The sequence below is a fragment of the Mizuhopecten yessoensis genome, unplaced genomic scaffold (genome assembly GCF_002113885.1).
Source record: "Mizuhopecten yessoensis strain PY_sf001 unplaced genomic scaffold, ASM211388v2 scaffold2329, whole genome shotgun sequence".
NCBI lineage: Eukaryota > Metazoa > Mollusca > Bivalvia > Pectinida > Pectinidae > Mizuhopecten > Mizuhopecten yessoensis.
Window position 1 is genome coordinate 4,526,552 of NW_018404492.1, and position 22,374 is coordinate 4,548,925.

The 22,374-nt window shown below is 35.3% G+C and overlaps 2 protein-coding genes across 5 annotated transcripts in view; both read left to right on the plus strand.

Annotated features, from left to right (window-relative positions):
• Positions 1-2,155: 2,155 nt before the first annotated feature.
• LOC110445734 (G-protein coupled receptor 157-like) lies at positions 2,156-8,144 on the plus strand. The gene is made up of 4 exons (XM_021490513.1): positions 2,156-2,324; positions 2,702-2,901; positions 3,456-3,650; positions 7,806-8,144. Exons 1-4 carry the CDS (start codon positions 2,156-2,158, stop codon positions 8,142-8,144), a joined length of 903 nt encoding a protein of 300 aa, XP_021346188.1.
• Positions 8,145-11,969: 3,825 nt separating this feature from the next.
• The window catches only part of LOC110445640 (tubulin polyglutamylase complex subunit 2-like), a 29,251-nt gene continuing 18,846 nt past the window's right edge, over positions 11,970-22,374 (plus strand). The window contains exons 1-7 of one of the 4 annotated variants that reach the window (XM_021490353.1): positions 11,970-12,222; positions 13,637-13,722; positions 15,124-15,211; positions 15,636-15,776; positions 16,673-16,774; positions 19,396-19,422; positions 21,176-21,241. In XM_021490353.1, the coding sequence (XP_021346028.1) occupies positions 12,156-12,222; positions 13,637-13,722; positions 15,124-15,211; positions 15,636-15,776; positions 16,673-16,774; positions 19,396-19,422; positions 21,176-21,241 (577 nt within the window). In that variant the 5' untranslated portion in view covers positions 11,970-12,155. The remainder of the gene's footprint in view (positions 12,223-13,636; positions 13,723-15,123; positions 15,212-15,635; positions 15,777-16,672; positions 16,775-19,395; positions 19,423-21,175; positions 21,242-22,374) is intronic. The other 3 variants (XM_021490354.1, XM_021490355.1, XM_021490356.1) reach the window with 3 other exon arrangements.

Genomic DNA, 22,374 nt, shown 5'->3' on the forward strand with positions numbered 1-22,374 from the left:
GTTTTTGTATATGCGATACGACACAATTGCTCTAACCTATATCAGCCCTCGCCGTATCACACCCCGAAACCCGTATCAGCCCTCGCCGTATCACACCCCAAAACCCGTATCACCGGTATCACACCCCAAAACCCGTATCAGCCCTCGCCGTATCACACCCCAAAACCCGTATCAGCTCTCGCCGTATCACACCCCAAAACCTGTATCACCGGTATCACACCCCTTTTGGATTTTTTTCGTTTGTGAATATTTCAAAAGAAAAATAGATCAGAAGATAGTAAATTTTATTAGTGAATACGTAATAAACAGAATAGAACATGCCTTTTTCCGTATCACACCCAGTATCAACCCTCGACCAATATCAGCCCGAGGGCTGATATTGCAGTCTCGGGTTGATACAGGGTGTGATTTGGGAAAAAGGCATGCATTATTCTCTACATTTTCACCAAAGGCACAAAGCGATAACTTAAAATCTTGTGAATACGCGTTTTTGATCTTTGTGACTTTGTGACTCATGCATGTACATGCATTTCAATATGTTTCAATCAAGCTGCAAATATTCTTATACTTCTTTGGCTGAGAAAAATGGATATTTTATTCAAATTCAATTTACATTGTTTCACAGGGTTTTCGCATTTAGTGGTTCTTACGTTTGTCTTCATCTGATCAACCTTGGGACACGAGCTCTAGAAAAGCACGGGTATCGTTAGGATATGTGTTCCACAGACCACTGTGGCACAGTTTCCAATAACCTAAGCCCCTGGCCCCAACACCAATTTTTGACAATTTTAACTACGTCTGTCTATTTGCCTAAAAGTCTGTCGTTGATGCTATAGGAAACCTGAACAAGATGCATTTTAAGGAAAAAAAATATCTTTTGCGTGGTTGGAGGAGGGTTGGTTTGGTTTAGTATTGTTCAACGTTTTATCAACAGCTATGGTCATTTAAGGACGGCCTCCCCTGTGTGCAAGATGCATGCGTGTAGTGTGTACGTGTTTTGGGAGGCTGCGATATGTTCGTGTTTGTCTCCTTGTGATAGCGCAGAACTTATGCCGACTTTAGGTCATTTGATGACGACAGCCAAAGATTGAGATGAGGAACATCCTTATTGGAGCTTAACGTCATGATAATGTATACCCTACAGCCAATACAAGGGGCTGGCTATAGAGCGGTACATATTTACATAAAACTAGCTAATTGTTTGCAAAGAGATTACAGAGTAGTTACACAAAACATGTTATTACGAGTTTTGTGAACAATATTGGATTATTATTTCTTAATAACAAAAAATCAATCATGTGGATTAATTATATTATATCGTTATCTTGAGTGTCCAATCTGACACAGAAGGTTCGACGTCAACAGTATTTATATTCTAATAAAAAAAATTGCTCGTGACCATTGATCTTTTCTGAAGCCAACATAAATGTTCATGGTTATGGTGTCAAATCATAGAGATTGGGAATGACACCACGGTTAAATGAATAATAATCGGTACCTGTGATATTTATTGACATATGAAGGGTTCATTATTGACGGTTTATACGATACAGCCAAACCAATACGAAAGGATAATGTACGAAAACATTTTATGAAATACACTACCGGGTATGTCGGATAATTGACAGGTTGTTTTGTTCTGCCAGTGACCTGTTGAACTTGTATCTAGAAGTACCCGAAGTGAGTGTTACTGATAATCAGTAGTGTGATATGGACCTTGTTTCTTATAGACTATTTTTACTTTCCAGACATTCATGAATGTTTGTTAGTTATCTAAATGCATTACTCATTGACACTCGCAGCATTTTGGACCTGAAATCATACAAAGTGATATACAATTTTTGTACCCAAGTTTGAAGAAAACATGTCTACCACAACCGGAATGGTTGAAGCCGTCAATACTTCCGGTTCAACAGCCAACGTCATATCCGCTAGTGACGGACTTACCTATGCTTTTTTGACACTGGTTGTTTCGTTACTTTCATTGTTTGGAGGTATCGGTATAGTTGTGTTGTATTTAGTCTACAAGAAACTCCGGACTCACGCACGCACGCTACTGGTCTACCTTAGCCTAATGGACACCGCGATAGCCATAGGTAACATCTTAGGTGTGATATGGGTACTGCACAAAGACGGACCCGTCTTACGTAGGAACATGACGTACTGTCAATTTCAAAGCGCTCTCACCATATTCTCCAGTATTGGCGCCTTCTGCTGGACAATGGTCATGTCGATCTGTCTCTTCATGAGCATAGTATGTATCAACCTCACATTCACCGCCAAATACATGAAGGTGTTTCACCTCGTCTGCTGGGGATTACCAAGTACGATCTGCATCTTTTACGTCCATACTGGTTTATTTTATGTTTTTACCAAAGCGCGATACTGTAACGTCATTCATTCCTATAGAGGATTGTTGACGCCATCACCAGTTTGACATCAAAATGGTACATAATTTTGTAACTACATTTGTAGACATTATTGTTATGACTCTTAACAGCATAAACCTTTTCTTTTTATTTGAAAAAAAACATGCGTTGCATCGAACTAAACATTCCAAAATGGTAAATGTAACAATTGAACCACTTTCAGTTGATACTCAATTAACATAAGGTACATGGCATCTGAAATCTACATGGAACACATTAATGATTTAATTTTAAGTTTGATGCGATGTGTAATGATTATTTACATTATTAAGGCATAGTGACCATAGCAGCATGGTCCAGTGACGTCCTCGGCTATGACCACAACATCACTCAGGCCAGCTGGTGCTGGATTGACCCACTGGTGCCGCACGCCATGGTATGGCAGCTGTTTACCGGCAAGGTGTGGGAATTCTCCTGTTCCGCCCTCACCACTGGACTTTCGTTCGCCGTGTTTGTTTACATCCGGCGGAAGGTGCGTATTGACCATACTTAGTCAATCTGCAACTGTTGCCTTTTCGGTAAATTTGGCAGCAGTCATGCTTTGTCTGAAATTCATTGACACAGTCCTCAATCGAAATTTTAGTATAAATACATGTACACTATATATACATGTACATTAATCAAGGTAATGAAATATGCTGCAAAGAAACAGAAAAACACATTTGTCGGTTATGGAATTGGTAAATTGAGGCATTACTTTGAAAGTTTTAACACATTTACACTAGATTTCGCGATGTTTACATAAAACCGTATTGCCCCGTGTGTATTTTGGGTTTACTACTGGTACATAATAATAAGATAATGTTTTTGCAAAAACGAACGTTTGATGTTCTATCTATATCCTTTATATGCCGAACGATTTTCAAAAAGGAAAATATTCTGAAGACTAAATTACTTAATTTGGACAACATACAATATACATGTCACAGATAATAGTTTAACAATGTTCTTCAAAGGTGTTAGCATATGTAGCTATAAATACATGATGGTATATATGGTACGAAATTTGATTAATGATGATAATAGGCTAACACAAGTCTTGCATCAAAGTCCAACCGGAAGTCTAAGAAAGCTGCAATAGAATCAGCAAACCGGAAGTTGATGTTTGTACCGCTGGTGTTCATTCTCTGTCGTATTTGGGGAACACTACGTTTCTTCATTGGGAATTTTGCACCTGGGTATGAAAATAAACCAGAAGTGTCGTGGATTGTCCCAATGCAGGTGAGTTAAGTTATAGGCATACTTGTAAGTTGGCCAAAATAGTCTTGAATATGCATAAACGTTTTTGTTTTCATTGGTTTGATTAAAAGGGATTATTTCCAGCTATGTTAAAATTACACAGGAGCCTGCCCCCTCATAACTTTTGTTTCAGAAATGCTACGAGTTTTATGCTGCCGTGTCAACATTTTTCAATCCCTTATACATTTGGAGTTATTACTTTGAATCACTCTACTGCTTATTTAGATGGTTAATTAAACTAATTACAGCATGGGGGCCGACAAATAGATTATCAGTCGAGAGTATTGTTTTGGATCGTTATACTAGGGTAAGAACATTTCTTTCATGTGATGCTTTAACAATATAATTATCATTCAGAATGTGAGTTTAATCGAAGATTTAGTGAACATTTTAATGCAAAATACAGGATTTTTCATTCTTATTATTCTTGTATACCACAACTCTTCATAGTATGAAGAAGTGTGGTTATTTCAAATATGTATGCAAAACTACAGTCCAAAACAAGTGGTGGAAAGTATTCATTTCGCACAACAAAGTACCCTGTGTACCCAAGAAGGTGAGGGCCTAGGACACCTCCCTGGAATCCAACAAAAAGCAATGCACATGTTTACAAGTAATTAGTAATAAAATTCGTTGCAAACCGACAATAAACCTCTCATTGCATGCTAGGTCACAAAAAAAAGAAAATTGTATTGTTTACAATCAATTTTGAGATCAAATATTATGTACGTGTTACTTTTTAGAATTTGTTCTTATACATTTTGTTATCATGTTTTATACATTTTATTATCAGAGCTTTTTTCCATTGCTTTTAGGGAATACTTCATAGTTATTTCTTAGTTTTCATTTCGTAATGAAGAGTAAATGTGTTGTTGAAGGTTGCCATCGTATCTTTGCGAAATCACGTAAATGGAAAGGTACACAAAATGGAAATAAATATCCATAACATAAATGGCTTTCGGATATACTTACAAACAGTGGCATAGATTGCTCAAATGAAAATGTTAGTATTTGTCCGAAGTGCTACATCAGGTATCTGCGCAAAATAGAATCTGAAACAGAACGTTTGGAAGATGCAATTACTAGGAGTGTTCCTCTCTTAACAATCAAGGACCTGTTTTACGGGTCCTGTTCACACACAAAAAAAATGATGTCTTTGTATTAACAATTTCAATTCGAAGGGAAGCAAATTCACACTTCTGACAAACATGCCAGACATCAGTCAATTTTCACACAAATTGTGGTGTTCTGCGTCATCACGTGTACGATCATTTCATCTTATTGACAATGACCTGAACCCATGTACACATGTTATCATATAAGGAAGAGAGTCTTTCAATTCTCAATTATGAAGTAGGTCGTCCGAATTAATTAAGTGCCGTACGTCTTATCAAAGAATCAATCAGTCTTCACTCTCAATTGTTTTCTCTTCGATATCTCTGGTTGTAAAGACAGGTTGGTTAAAGAAAAGTTTCTCACAATTCATTAATACTTGGTCCCAATTCCTTCTTCTTCAGTCTTCAGTATTTATTACGTTTTTACCAGTAAAACATTGAAAATCATTCATTCTAAAAAATGATATTTTTTACTCGTGAAAAATATCACTTTTGCTATTTGACCAATCAAAACACTGATTACAAACTACTAGTGAGGCTAATAATTTGATATTTTTCACTAGTGCTGCGCACCAGTGAACGATATCAAAATATTAGGTTCCACACTCGTTAAATATATTTGGTATTACTGAAGACACTGTTAGATATCCTCTATATACCAAAACTACACAAAATGCTCTTTTACTGTTTTGGGTTAAGATGAAAACTGATATTGTTTTGAATTAAGTATTCCGCTCTTTATTTGGCATTTCCCTGTCTAGTATTTCAAACACCTTTCATTCTGTAGTACAAGCATTGAATAAATCTATAGTTCCAATGTTCCTTGGTCCTGAACATTTGAGTAGGGAACATGTACATTCACACAATACTTATTATCGGAAACATTCTTTGGAGATAAAGTGATTGCCTTAATAGATGGTACATATATTTATGCTAAAAAGGGTTTGGTTTGGTTTAGTATTGTTTAACGTCCTATCAAGAGCTATGGTCATTTAAGGACGACCTCACCTGGGTGCAAGATGCATGCGTGTAGTGTATGCGTGTGTGTTTTGGAAGGCTGCGATTTGTTCGTGTTAGTCTCCTTGTGATTGTGAAAAACTGATGCCGACTATATAGTGCTACCTCACTGAAACATACTGCCGAAGACACCATGCAGGACACCCAAACCGGTCACATTATACTAGCAACGGTGGCCAAAAGGAGCGTAATTATCTTAAATGCATGAGCATGGCTAAATTTTGGACACAGAAGGGTTATTCTCCGGAAGCAAAAATTGATGCAAGCATTACAATAAACATGATAGACAACCTCACATGACTGGAGCAAGATGACAATGTAGTCGTTGATCGTGGTTTTAGAGATGTCCTGCCCATGTTAGAGGCATCTGGGATTAATACCAGTATGCCCTTATATCCTAAGCCTTGTCAGAGCCAACAAGCTGATCTACAGGCTAACATTGACAGAACAGTATGACTAAATCCCGATTAATTGTAGTCTTATCATGGCCGTCTTAAGTATTGGGTATTTTTTAGAATTCAAATAATATCAAATTGCTTCATTCATATAATTGAGGAAGTGCTTAAGATTGTGACTGCATGTTTTAATTGGATACGGGGACCAATTTATCACTGATCACCGGAAACTGACAAACAAGACAGAGAACTCGCACACCAAATGAACTTTCTACTTGCAAAAACAAACTGTTTGGCTCAGAAGGTAACAAAAACATCTACCAAGAGAGCAAAGACAGAATTCGTAAAGATTATAAAATATGGATGAATCAGCACTCTCAAGACCTCATCCGTTGTCAGATTTGTTCCAGACACAAAAACCAGATAATGTTTGGATTCAGTACAGCACGACACCAAATGATAATAATCCAATAACAGATTACTACTGCCAATGCCCAGTAGGTCAAAGAGCTATGAGAATGTGTGTTCATACACCAAGTAAACTTTATTATCTTGGCTATCATAGCAATCTTCATAATCCAAAACAGTTGCACCCAAGGGCTAAGAAGTTCCGAAAAAGCTTACATTTAGGTTTTTTCTTGTGAATCTAAAATCACCAATTTGAAAACAAACTCAAAGCTTCGCATCATTTTTGTCTTCTTCCTTTTTTCCAAATCTGCCATTCGAACACATTTCCTGATCTTGCATCTTGCAAAACATTATCTGTAAATGTCATCAGCTGTTAATACGGAGTCTAACTCTAAAATATATAAAACAACGTAACAAACAAATACACAATATCTGAATTCCATTGATATTGCAAGAATGTTGTCTGGGATTCTGACAACTGGCTATGCAGTAGAATGAATGTTTTGGTGGCAATCTTGAAACGAAATAAACCAACAAATCTGTTTCAAACGTCTATTCTGTTGATTTAATATTCATTCCATCTAAACTGGAACAAATATTTTCTTCTTTTCGGGCAATTTTCAGTCATAATGATTAGACTATGCACATAGCCATGAATTCTGATGTATAGACCATATGGTCATTTGATCCCTTCTTTGAATATGTTCCACCACATATTTTGGATTGATATTTTTCGCACTGGTAGTTCAAGACATAGTCCTTCTATGATCAAAATAATTTTGGTATAAAAAAGTTATAACATACTTTTATTCTCGGATGAACACATTTTTGTCTGGGAAAATAGCATTGCTTGAGATGGCTTTTGGCTATTGATTTGTCTGTAAATATCTGATAACTAACCATAGCAATTTTACATGTATACTGTAGCATATGATCCCTGGTATTGGTTGCATAATAAAGTATCTTTCAATGCATTGTTAGTTTGACAACATTCGTCTTTCGGGAAAAAACTATGACTTTCAGTTTTATGCTTCTACGAAAAACGAACCAAGTGCTCATTTGAATTTTAGTGGGTGTTGTTGTTGTGATAAAATTGAAATCAAAGGAGGGGCCATTTTGATCCCCCCCCCCCCCCCCCAACTCCCTTTAGAAAATAAGTGTATTGTAAAACTATTTTATATGTCAATCTTTTGTTGTTGCAGGGTATAGGAGACAGTGCCCAGGGTTTCGTTAATTTTGTAGTGTACTGCTGTATGACTGACGGAGTTCGGCGGAGGATTTTTAGATCGTGTACGTGTTGTAAGCAGAGGGGCGGAGAGAGTTCCGGATCCCCACCCACTATATCGCTGGCCACGTCACATAAAATTACACATCTGCAGGCTCCGACCTATAACCAACACGCGAAATCTGAAAAGATTGCACCATACGTCTTTATGCGGTCAGCTGTTGACATCACGGCACACACAACAGTGATGGAGACGGCCATCCATGATGCGCAAGTAATGCCACTCGGCACACACGTCGTGGACGACCACCAATAGTACCGATCGTACCCACTTATTCCATCTTTGCGTATTGCAGAGTTATCTTCTCTGTGGAGCAGGTATTGATTGTTGCGTCATTGGTTTGTGTGAGAAAATTACGTCGTTTTCTCAAAAATTGATGACGTTACTCTCACAAACAAGTGACGTAACAATCAATACCTGCTCCCAAGAGAAGATAACTCTGCAATACGCAAAGACGGAATAGACATCCATCAGTAGTTACATTATCTATGCATGGAACAGTTAAACCTCCGGCTAATATCCTTGAAACATTAGGTGTTACGTACGCGTCCACCAATGATAACGTTCATCAACAGTGACCTCCATCCACAGTAACGTCAACGAAAATAGTTTAAAAACTTCCCAAGAGTCCGTATAAACTACGTTTTATCGCTGGTTCTGCTAGTCGCCCAGAGGCGTGGCACAGATTCTTAACCCTATATGGTCCGTATATATTTCAGATCAATTTAGGTATGTAATGCCCGAGCCATATATTAAAAACAAAACTAAAATCATGTATAATTTATGTTTAAAAGGTGATAAATGTCCACAGCATAATAATACGGCGACTAAAGAAAATGTTAGTGAGTTTTAAATCCTGCAAAGATAAAAGTGTATTTTTACAAATGTACAAGTATATTGCAGACCTATATTGACGTTTAATCGTGTCTAGTAAGGCATTCGTGGCCGGGCATATTTTATATAGACGTTTTATCATTGTATTGTAACATTTGTAATTATGTGTGTTAGACATGGAAATATTGATATTGATATGTGTTACGCCCCTGTAGACATCATCCAAACATCCTACATTTACATGCACTTCTATACTTTGTACAAAATGACCTTAAGTAGTAAATGAATTTTAACACCAGTAAATGTTCTATCATTAACGTATCCAAAAAAAGAAACATCATCAGATTTCAGAAAATGTAGATTCTAGTAAATATCTTGGTTTTACTTTCAGTTCAGACCTTACTTGGGGCAAACCCATTCAATCAGTAACCAATAAGAACTGGGCTTCATATACGTCGAAAAACACTTCATGTACTAGAAAAGTTAATCCACAGGCTCTTGTAAGACCAGTTTTAGAATGCCTCAACTTATTGGGACCCAGCTATGTCATCAACCACATACAACAATTAGACAATATACAACGCAGAGCAGCGAAATACACTTTTAATAAGCTAGATTGACAATAATTCATGAATGCTATACAGTGTTCAAGATCTCGCATAACGTCGTTAAAATTAATTCATCATCTTACTGGATATCAGGTGACAGACGAAAAAGGGGGGGGGGGGGGGGGGGGGGGGCACATAAAATAAACACAATATCTACCACATGAGGTCATGTACATATTTTTCGCTATTACAATGTACCACCCGAGTGTCAATAGCTACGCCGCGCGGCAGTGGCTATTGACACTCGGGGCATCTTTTCTGGAAAGCGGTTACCGGGCGTTAGGTCCCGGATTTACACCTTTGTAATTAGAAATTCACATAAATTGTATTCTGTAATGTTATGTACATAACAAAATAAAGCCAGCTTAGTAAAAAAAAAAAAATCATCGACGCATTGGTCGATTAAATGCAGTTCAATTAAAGGTTAATAGTATTAATGTTAATATTGCGACTAATAAATATTTTCGGACACCTTATGATGCTATTTGGTAACTCTTTAGCAGGTAATTCACGGACATCTGACTGAATAATTCGTTACTTACAAGCTGTATTCTGTATATCATCTAGGGACCATTCAAGTATTGCGTTGTTAACAAAAACGTGCACGTGGGTAAACGTACAGACACTAGTGTATTATATGAGGGAGACTCCCGATTTTGAGCCTCCCTCCCTTGGAAATTTCAACAAGTTGGCAAGTACGTGTATGTATGAAAAAAATGTATTAGTGATAAATCTGTGAAATGCACAACCAGACCGGATTCGAATTTGGGACCCTCCGAACTCTAAAACGGAAATTCTTCTAGCAATTGAGCTACCCAGTCACTGACGATTGACCGGCCAGTCCAGTTCTGCTACATCCTTCCCTCTGACCTCCGGACAGACATTCTACCAATTGAGCTATCTGGTTGATGTTGATCTACCCAGTCCAGTCTGCTACAGATCTTATGTATGATGAAGTTAGTGACTATTTCTCCTAGAGAGGAACACTCAATCAGCTGACATCTGACAAGATTGGAACAGACTTCTCTTCATGGCAAGGTCAATGGTTTTAGGTTCATCAAAAGGTAAACAGACATTATGACCCATTCACCCTCTCCTAACTTTTAAGCCCTTCCTCTTTAGTTTTTCTCCCACCAATTAGCCCCATTCCCATCAGCTGTACCTTGTTAGCCTTTAAAATGTAGGCCCTTTCCATTTGTTTGTATCATATTGCCTCCTAAACATGAATCCTCTACCTAATAGCCACATTCCCGTTATTGTTTTATTGTCGTCTATGAAACATAAGACGCATTCCCTTCAGACACACATGGTCGTATTCTTGAACTGTTTGAAGGGTCTTAAATCAATGATTTTCCTTTGTTCGTTTAAGATCGAATTATGACTGTGTTCACATCTTGCTCTAATATCTTATTAATGTTATTGAAACTCTTTATTTTCTTATCTTTCTTTATCGGGTGTGAGTGTGCTATACTATACTGCGAACATGGACGATTTCAGTAACATATTTAGGATGAAAATTGTGAAAACTGTGAAAAGTCAAGGTGTTGTCAGAAATCTAAAATGCTTGCATAAACCATAAAAATAGTATTTTCTTTTAAATTATTGAAGTAAAAAGTCTTCAAAATATAGCAGTTTTCAGATTACCTCTACACCTTATTTTTAAGTTAAATAATTCCATTTTTCACCAGTTTTTGCTGATTTAACGATTGATATATAAAAAAAATGTGATGACTGGCAATTTGTTTGAATTTCTCTTGATTGAAAGAAAATGTGTTTCCCTTCTTAAAACATCATTATATGTTAAATTTAAATAAAATCCTCGGTTACACTAGATCAAAACGAAATTTGAACGCGATTTAAACCTCACCACAGTAGATCCTTAAAGGAATATGTATAGTGTTTGAATACTGTTTAAGAAATGGACCGGATACTTGTGTCTTATATGCTTGCAACATAGATATATGTAAGATATATATAAAACAATTACAAATAGATGATAAATACCAAAGAGGAACTGTATACATACAAATGTAGAATATAGGGTATCCGTGGGCAGCACGATATCATTATGATGATGTGTATGAAATTATATATATATTGTCGAGAATTTGAGAAAAACGAAGAGCACAGATAAAAATATATATATGTATATTTACAGGCCCTTGCTTACAATAGTACAATGTCTTACGTTGATGCTGATAAACCAGACACAGTTAGAAAGATTTAGAAAACGTAGATTGTTATAACATGATCAAAAACTAGATATACGGTGATGTTTAAATATTGGATATACGTCTCTGTTTTTACATAGTCAGATAGTCAGATAAAAATATTTCATTATGATACGTTAGGCACAGTACTTCCCTGGTAACGTTCAAGAAAAAAACTAAAATGACTTTTTAACGAAAACAAAGAAAAAAATACCAAGTAGACCTGTAGGATCGACTGATAATTAGTAATCTGAATAGTGATGATAATTGTATGAGCGAGCTTTTCCGGTCTTTATCGACAAAACAGAATACATGTACGACTCTTTTCAAAAACGGCGCGCAAGCACCTGTTTTTCTTCTTTTGGTTATCGCCCTTGTCGTCAAGCTCTTCAATGTTTCGCTTTGGCATCATTGAAATGTTTTTCGTTAGAGTAACCCTTTATCGCAGATGCTAAGCGTCTGGTTGACTGCGAATATATGTAAACAATGTATGGGTAGCAAAATTGAATATTGTTGATCAAATGACTGAATTGAACAAACGTAAGTCAAAAACATTATGCAGAGGCTGTTGTAGCATAGCTGATATAGCTTAGGCTTACCATACACTAGTTGATATGGATGAGCTCGATCGAACACGGCAGCTTTTGGAGTTACTGAACATCGGCATCGTGAAATGCTTGGGTAAGTCAACATCAGGAAATGATCTAAAAAACGTATGTAACTAAAATTTCCGATATTTATAGCATGTATATAGCTTCTTAAAAGAGTATAACATTTAGTCTGCTTGGTGAAGATTTCTTTTAACCAGAATTTGAGAATAAATTTAGTTTTAGAAGCCACACGGTAACGTGTTACAACTGAGTACCAATGCAAGGGGAGTAACTGTACATGTTATATCATCTAAATTCATTGATTCCTTTGTGGATGTCATTGATATTGAGATACACCATTTCATAAATTAATGTGGTAGTGGATGAAACTATACACAATGCACAGTACGTACAGCTGTATGTCAAGTCGTTTCAAAATAAAGATTTTATCAAAAATGTCCATTGAAGAGCAATAATTAAAACTTATACATAGTTGTCAACCTTCCCTCATTAGGAGGGAGACTCATGTATTTTGACAAAAAATTACCAATCACCCTTGGAACTCTCTCATTGAAGTCCAAACTCACACAAACTCAAAATATACATCCTGTGGTCAAATGATCTCTGCAGGGTGTATGTAATGATCATAACAAGTGTGTCTGAAATTCTGAATGAATTGAATTCTTTTGGAGTTATTTTGGTACATAAAAAGGGTAAGATAAATTGAGCACTGCAGTGTCAGTCACACACTTTTTTCCCCTCATTGGATGTTTCAGAGGTTGACACCTATGCTTATATAAGGATTTAAAGCGATGTAAGTATCTACAGAGACTACCATTGCAAAAATACAGACGGTCCAAACTTTTAGAAGGAGATTAACACAAAAAAATGCTTAAGAATGTAATAAACAATATATCAACAAGTTACATGTAGTGGAAAAAAGGAGAGTTACAATTATTTTATACAGATGAAATACTGAAAAAGGCAATCATTCACATAAAACATTGTGGTTTGTGAGTACGAAAATATTTCATGTATACAGTTGCATACAACACAACCTATGAAATATTTCTGTGTGATGTTTCGATGACTTGTGTGATATCATTAAATATACAGTAACACATTCATCAGACATAGGAGAAACAAAAACCTCATGATCAAGATATTCATCTTCTGTTAGAAAATTATTTAATCCTGGAATCCTGATTTAGAGAATGAGCTATATAGGAGGCAACTATATTTTCAGCCAGGATCCAGAAATAATTTTATAATTTATTTGATAATTACCTTCTGGGATTTTGATTTTCTGATGTCACTCTCACTCGCTAGAATGTTTTAGGTATCTATATTTTATTCCTGCCACATCCCTGCAAGTAATGGTTTGTATGCAGAGCTTTCATTTGTTATATGATTGATTTATCCCACATCAGGAAAATTATAATCAAGAATTGGCAGATTGGCCTGTCAGAGGTAAGACAAATAATTATATCAATTTGTATTTACAGAAAAGAAATCTAACCTTGGTGTGTGTAAAGTTGAGTTAGAGCAGAGAGCACCTGCTGATAGACATAATGTGTTGATGTGGGAACAGGTAAGTGCTGGAACTATTCTCTTCCTGTAGGTCCCCGATATTAATAATAATAATAATGATAACATACAACATCTTAATAGCGCCATACATGATTTGTAAAATTACTTTTAAAGACAGGTATCACCTCTGCACATTTCTAGAAATAGATGATTTATGAAATTATTAATTGAGATCATAATTATTTATTTTTTAAACAGAATATTGGCTGCTTTTACTCTGCAGTAATTAAGTAGAGTTGTTTTGTGTTTCTAGAAATGCATGTACATGTGTAATATAAAATATTGAATAAAATGGGACTAATTTGAAAACAAGTTCGGAATACACAATTTTAAAGATGATGTTTCACCTTCATAACAGGTGACATTCAATTACATATTTACATTTAAAAAATTGCTACCAGCAGTCCTCTACTCAGGCATCATTTGAAAGGAAAAATTGAGAACTTACATCATATAAACTGATTATCAATCAATAATAAGTTAAATGATATCAAGTACTACTGTAGTTATAACTTATCAATTATGATTTATAGCCAATTAAACATCATTTGCTAAAATCACATTAAAAAAAACATTTTCTATATGACTGAAATAGTAGTTCTGACAAAGTGCAGGCATTTAAATCGGCATAAGATCTTTAAAATGAAATCTGCAAAGAACAAAAATCAGAAGTTTTCCTTACATATAAGATTGATGTTAACGACTCCTGAAATTAAGGTTTATAATAATTTTTGATTTTTTACATTTTCTGAACAAATTATCAAAGGTGGTTACCAAAGGAATCTTTTTAGTTGTAAAACTTGTACAGAAGAGTAACCTTTCTTTGTCCAATTACATGTAAGCTTGCTCAGACGTAGGGCTGCAACAATATATCATATTGTATCACAATACTTTCTTGTTTATCGTATCAAATTGTTTTGTTTGCCTGTATCGTGATACATTAAAAATACTTAAATTATCAATCAATTTCTATCAAACTCTAAAAAAGTGTACTTATTTTTATTGAATCCTTCAGTAAAGATATGGTCTACTGTGCAGTCATATCGAAAAAGTGCTAAAAATCATACAACAACATATTTTGATAGTATTTACTACTGAAGTATTAAAAAAAATCAATAAAAACCCTCTCTCAATCATCATGAAGTTGACTTTATTAGCAGAAATTTAAATTGTGTTGCGAATTGTATTGTAAGCATTGTACCGCGATATGTATCGTATCGTGACGTATGTATATAATTGCAGCCCTACTCATGATCAGAAGAGTAACCTTACTTTGTCTGACGTTACATGTAAGCTTGCTCAGAAGAGTAATCTTTCTTTGTTCAGTTAGATGTACACCTGCTAAGATTCAATAATCATATACATTGCATGTATTACAACTCAGTTAATTTTTTTATTGCAGAGAAATACATGCTTTTTGCCGGAAGATTTAAAAAGCTTTTTCTTAACATCTGATGGTTTTCAACTTTCATGGTGTGTTAAAATGGATAGTAAGTACTTTCATGGTGTGTTAAAATGGATAGTAAGTATAATGTGTTTGTTCATCTGGAATCGCAGTTTTAATGTAACACAGTTTTTGCAGAAGCTTTGCTAAAACTACATCCAAATTAATTTCTTAACAAATTATTATTTTGAGACCACTTTTGTAAACTATTTTATTCTCATAATTTTATGTGTTGGGATTTAGATTTATAACAACATACCTTAAGATACTTTGACAAAGACAATTCTGTATACAACAAAAAACTCTTTCATTATAAACTGTAATTGAACAGCACCCTTAAGCTAAACTATACACTGTTTCAATACATAGACAATTTTCGTATAATTTCTAAATTTATCGTACCATCTTTAACTAACATTTGTTTTGATGTGTAAGGATTTAACTTTTCCCTACCTTATTCATTATTGTAGATGGCCCCCAGCCATTAGGTAAGATGAGGATTAACCGTGTCAGTCAGCTGGTACGTATTGGTGGGACAGTTCAAACTAGTCAAGTCAACCCCTCCATAGCTGACCTGGAGGGAGACTCGGACCAGGAGGATGAAGTCTCTGGTAGTTATTCACATCATAACATGTCAGCCAAGAATAGTAGACTGGAATATTAAAGCTTTTCACTCCTTTGGGGCAAGATAGGAAAATCTCTATTCCTCAGTCATAATTTTAACTTGTCAAATATGAGGCTTGTTGAGCGTTTGAAAGTTTAACATTCTTACTACAATGATGGAGATTTGCCTGCAAATGGAATGCATACTTACCAACTCTCTCTATTTAGGAGACTCCCCATTTTTTACCCTTAAATTAAGTTTTTTCAACCAGTGAATTTGCTGAACTATTCCTATATTCTAAGATATAATGATTTCAACTGAAAGAAAAACCAAAAATATGTCATTTTAAAGCATCTATTGTCTCTAGGGGGTAAATACACATATTTACACATATTTTATTTATGTTTTGAAGTTTGAGCATACAGAATCTCTCCAATCGAAATTTCAAAAAGTTGACAAGTATGCAATTGGGTATGTTTTTTTTCTATTTTAGATAGAAATTGTTTTTGATAAAAAAAAGAATGTGTCCTGTTTGTAGGTTCTGACCCTTTTTCAATATCAGCTTATGATCCACAGTTTTCCATGTATTTTGAGTTCCAATGTGTATTTATTTTAGGGTAAACCTATATTTCAATGTCTGTTGAACAATATTGATAGTACCTTATCAATACATTATGTCTATAACTGTAGTGTTGGTGGAATCGTACTTAGTTCTTGAAAATGTCTTTTTTGTTTTTTGTCGTTTTATATTCTTCACTTTTTTTTAATTAATTAATTTTATTTATAATTTTATTTATGTTCTGTTTTGTTTTTGTTTTTTTTCCTTACAAACCATTATACTGCAAATACATATGAACAATACCATGTTATAATTACTCTTTATGTTTTGTCCCATCTGAAAAGGACTGGAGAAGCCAACATTTGACAACAGATGTAAAATCTACGAGTTGGATCCATGCGATGGATATGGCAAAGTTTGTCTAGTGTACCGGGAGAGTAAAGCAGGTATGTACCGCAGTTTGTCTTCACACTACAGAAAGGACAGCGTTAGGTTACTGTAACAGTATCTGGTATTTACATCACCCACAATTGATAATATCAATGTGATTTAATGCTCACAATCTTAATTACTGTTAACAATATTAAACTCATCACAAAGACATTGTACCTGTCAATATATATGTAATTGTTGATACTAATAAACTGATTAATTTGTTTGTATTAATTTAACATTTGTTTCAACTAATTGTGTACCATTTATGAAATGTGTATTTTATGAATTGAAAAGTGACATTCTTTTTTCACCTGATAATGATTTTGTGCCAGAATTATACTTAAACATCTTGATTTATCCCTATTATGTCCAATCTCTACCGTGAACTTGTATTTTATATAGATATATTATGTACTATGCATGTGCTCTGGTAGACTTAGTCACTGAAATACAATGCAAGGTTATCAACAGATTTTTATCTAAATTATTGTGTAAGTATAGTACATCCTGTATACAAATTTTGGGTCAAACTTTCCCTTGCTAATTCCACAGTAGATTTTGACTTAAATTGTGCCTTTCAATGAGAACTAATCAGAAAGAAGCAAAACAGTTTTTTAATTTTTAATGATTTTTAGTGTGATGTAATTTTGGTGAATATTTAAACATTCTGGATTGTCTGTGCTGGTATGTGGTGTAGGAGCCTATTTATACCCCATGGTTAAGTAGTGCACAACACTGTGGATATCAGAATTTCCTCTTTCAGCGTTAGGTATTTAAAATATTCTCTTTTAAATCGTAATAGCTTATGAGATCATTTTTGTTACAGTTAGGGGTTTTGGGTCAAACTTGTCATACCTTGTATTGAGAATTGTATTGAAATTGTTGCATTTGGTGCCTGACAATATAAACAACCTTGCTGTAAAGGTCAAAGTTCAACCCAGTATGCATTGATGGATTAAAAGGCTTAAAAATATTATTTCACATAATCATGAGTTGTGTTCTATTGAAAGTTGACGATTTGAGAGGTTATTGTTTATGTTCATTTAAATTGGCCCCGTTGTTTGGAAATGTTCCCAGATATAGGCTATCTTTTTAGCTGACTATATCAACCTACTGAAGAACTCTTTTAAGGATGTATAAAGTTCAACTTTTACTCCAGATTGTTCTAATATTGGCTTTTCTGTGTAATGTCATTTTTTTATGGTACAGAAAAAACTGAGTAGAATTTGCATGTTATTGTTGTAATTCTTTCTTCTTTTAAGAAAGCCAATCACTTGAAAGGTAGCTAAGCACCAAATCAAACTATGCATGTTCTGTTTTATTAGAAACCAAAACAACTACATTTTGTATAAACTTTTCGTACATGCATATGAAGGTACGTAGAATATTTAAATTCTACCCCGTGGTGTAGTATTTTGGTCAAATCTGAGGTCTCTTCAGGTTGTGAATCAAACTCCTACTCCAGAGAGTAGAGTTTTCTTATCCTCCAAACTAACATAATGATTGACTCTTGTTCTCCCACTTCTAAGCCAGGTTTAGGGTAAAAAGTGACACTTCAAAATTCTATATTACATAAAAAATTCCCAAGAACATCAAATGAACAAGCTCTGTTAGCCTATGAAGAATAGTATTTTCTCTTACCCTGGACAGGTGTATCCACAATTTTACTGGTGTGAAATATCGTTTTCTCTTACCCTGGACAGGTGTATCCACACTTTTACTGTTGTGAGATTTCCTTGTCTCACCCTAGGGTTGAGACGGGGGGATTCCCCTATTCATAACAATGGCATGACGTCACCTCAACAATACAATGACGTCACGTCAACAATCCGTCAACGTCACATCAATCCTGAATTTAGCATGTAACGTTATCATTACATTGTGCATATGATACACAATGGGAGAACAGGGTAAGAGAAACAGAATAATTCACCCCCTTGTGGGTAAGATAGGGGAATCTCAACCCCCAGGAAAAGATTCTTAGGTTGCCAAACATTCGGCAAAGCCTCATGTTTGGCAACTTAAGATTCTTCCCCCTCGGGTTAAGATTCTCCTATCTCACCCCAAAGGGGGTGAAAGATTCTATTAATCTCACCCTAGGGTTGAGACAAGGAGATTCTCCTATTCTTAACAATGGTATGACATCACGTCAACAATACAATGACGTCATGTCAACAATCCATCAACATCACCTCAACCCTGAATTTCGCCTGTAATGTTAACATAACATTATGCATATGATACACAATGGGTGAACAGGGTAAGAGAAAAAGAATCACTAACCCCCTTGAGGGTGAGATAGGGGAATCTCTACCCTCGGGGAGAGATTCTTAAGTTTCTAAACAGTTGGCAAAGCCTCATGTTTGACAACTTAAGAATCTTCCCCCTCGGGTTGAGATTCACCTATCTCACCCCTAAGGGAATGAGAGATTCTATTAATCTTGCATGGATTACACATGGGACACATATGTCTTGCGTATTAAAGTATGTAGAAGTGGGAGAAAAGATGTATGCAGTAAATAGTTGGGGAATGAGAATAAACTTAGGAATAAATGGTAAAACTTTGTAGAGTATAACAATAAAACACTATAAGTGGGTATTTATATTTTGTGACCTAACTTTTTGATTTCAGAAGAAGGAGATGTAGAAACTTATTTTGGTAACTACAGTCATTTTGTTGTTCAGTTTTAGTTTTTTTAGATAAAAAATCTAAAACAGTTTAACTTTTTTTTTTACTGAAGTTCTTTCTTCTCCTTGTGATAATCTACTTCATTTTACTTCATTGGTTCTCCTCATTTCAAGCTGCCCCTTTCTAATCTAATTCATTTAAGGTTATATCAGTACATCACTACATTGTATATCGTGGTGTTTATTTATTACAAAACCCTAATCTACAATCTACTTAACACTCAAACCATTTATTGGTTACATGGCCTAAACACATTTGTCTATCTGAAAAGTTTTTCTACTTATAGTACTTAGTGTAACCTCCTTTATACATCTGAATTTTCTGATAATAATTTTTTAAATGCTGGCTTTAATTCTTTCAAGTAATTATTGGTATTAAAAATAACTTAAGGGACAAGAAGGACCCAAGTGTATTGACAACACTTATAAAGTTATAGAGTAATTATAGAGTATAAACGTTTTATCTGGGTGGGAAGAAAAGATGGGAGAACCATCTCCATATGCATGTTAGTAGACTTGATAATAACTGATAGATTTAGATACAACCTACTTTTATACATAGAAAAAGTCACCGTAAATACGTTAATTTTAACATATAATAACATCCTCTTGTAGAGTAGATAACCATTTTAGTAGTTTTCCATAAACTACAGTGTTGCGCCAATTAAATTGATTTGACTAAAAATATGTGTCAAAATCCTCCCTTTTTTCTTATATTCTATACTTAAACAATGTTAATGGCTTATACTATACTTACTATAATTGGTAGACATTATTGGAACACTACAATATACAAACACCATATTTAAATCCAGCAGTGAGCTAGGATTAGGACACTTTATATAGAAAATGACCTTTAAGATATTCTATAATCTTAAAATGTGTACATTGTATATTCAAACTTGTACATAGTGATCATAGTTTAATGGTTATTTTTGGTTATATTACATTACTTTTTGAAAATGTCCCCTGTTTTACTTTGAACCAACTATTCCTGTACTTTATATATGCATGTCCCACAACCTCATAATCATATCATAATGTCCAACAACCCCACATCATATTGTCCTACAACCCATTGTATAATGTCCCACACCCCTACATCATATTGTCCCACAACCCCATAATCATAATATCCAACACCCCCGAACCATAATATTCCACATTCCTACATCATATTGTCCAAATCCCAAATCATAATGTCCAACATCCCCATATCAAAATGTCCACCATCCCCACATCATAATGTCCCACAACCCCAAATCATAATGTCCACCATCCCCACATCATAATGTCCCACAACCCCAAATCATAATGTCCACCATCCCCACATCATAATGTCCCACAACCCCAAATCATAATGTCCACCATCCCCACATCATAATGTCCCACAACCCCAAATCATAATGTCCACCATCCCCACATCATAATGTCCCACAACCCCAAATCATAATGTCCACCATCCCCACATCATAATGTCCCACAACCCCAAATCATAATGTCCACCATCCCCACATCATAATGTCCCACAACCCCAAATCATAATGTCCACCATCCCCACATCATAATGTCCCACAACCCCAAATCATAATGTCCACCATCCCCACATCATAATGTCCCACAACCCCAAATCATAATGCCACCATTATTTTTTATTAATTGCATGTCTCTGTCTGTGTCAGCACATCCCCCTAATGTCTACTAATGTTGATGTCTCTTACCAGGTTTGACTTATTTTGACCCTGTGGATATATTTGATGGAAAGCACACCTCTGATTTGCTCAGATTTGGTATGATCTAACGTTTTAACCTATGGAACGCCTGTAGAATGGGCAAGCAGCTACTAACATGTAGTTCTATACATCCCTACCAAACAATTGTAACCCATCTCCCCTACCTTATTGTACTTCATATTGTACTTGGTTTACCTGTATAACTTATACTTTACATTTTTTTTCATGAATTTTATACTCTAATTTCATTACACTAACCCAGTTAGCCAGTTATGATAACACATTCTACTGTTATTGCAATCTTTTCAATATGTATATGTCGAAAATATACACGTTACAAGTATAAACTTATTCTAAACGAAAGAATGTATTATATGATATATCCTGTGATATGAAAAACACCACTTATCTATAAAGTGAAGTTGACTGTCAGTTCACGACTCAATTATAGGAATAGTCCACAGCAGGGAGCGAGGGTATTTTCCCAGAATAAAGGGTAAACTATTTGCTATGTATGTAGTACATGTAGGAGTGCGTAAACTTTGAAAAAAAGGTATGCATAGTATTCTTACGGAAAAAAGTAATGCTATTTTTGTTGCCTTATAACCTCACTTTTGTTGACCAAATTCAGTTTAATTCGGTAGTACAATTTATATACTATTTGTTATGAATTTGTGTAGGACCCAAATACAGAACCTTACCGAACGCTTTTATCAAAATTGCCAAAATTCAAGAATCTGCGGCATACCCACCTTTGATAAACTTGAAAACCATTCCAAATTGAAGTCCTGGTCTGTACATATGCAGCAAACATCAATTTAGTCGAAAACCAGTGAACACCTATAGACCACGGATGTCTGAAATTGAGAGAAGTCGGGCTTTTGCTTTAGCTTCGAAAGGTCAATTACAAACGTCGCGTCGCCCAGCGGTTTGGTGTTTATGAAGCCTCAGGACGATGGACGATTAAATTAACAGACCGCTCCAGAAGTTGGCCTCCATTCGTAATGTCGCGATGTAAAGACAGAGCGATACGTCTTTCTCGCCCTCGGAACCATTTTCAAACGGCAACGGAAACGACAAACAATGTCATTGGTAATCGTGTTCACCGAGTGTGTCCGAGAACGTTCATCAATCAGTTGCACGATTTCAACTTAAAGCCAGACGTAAATAAATCGTCTTTACAGTGGTCC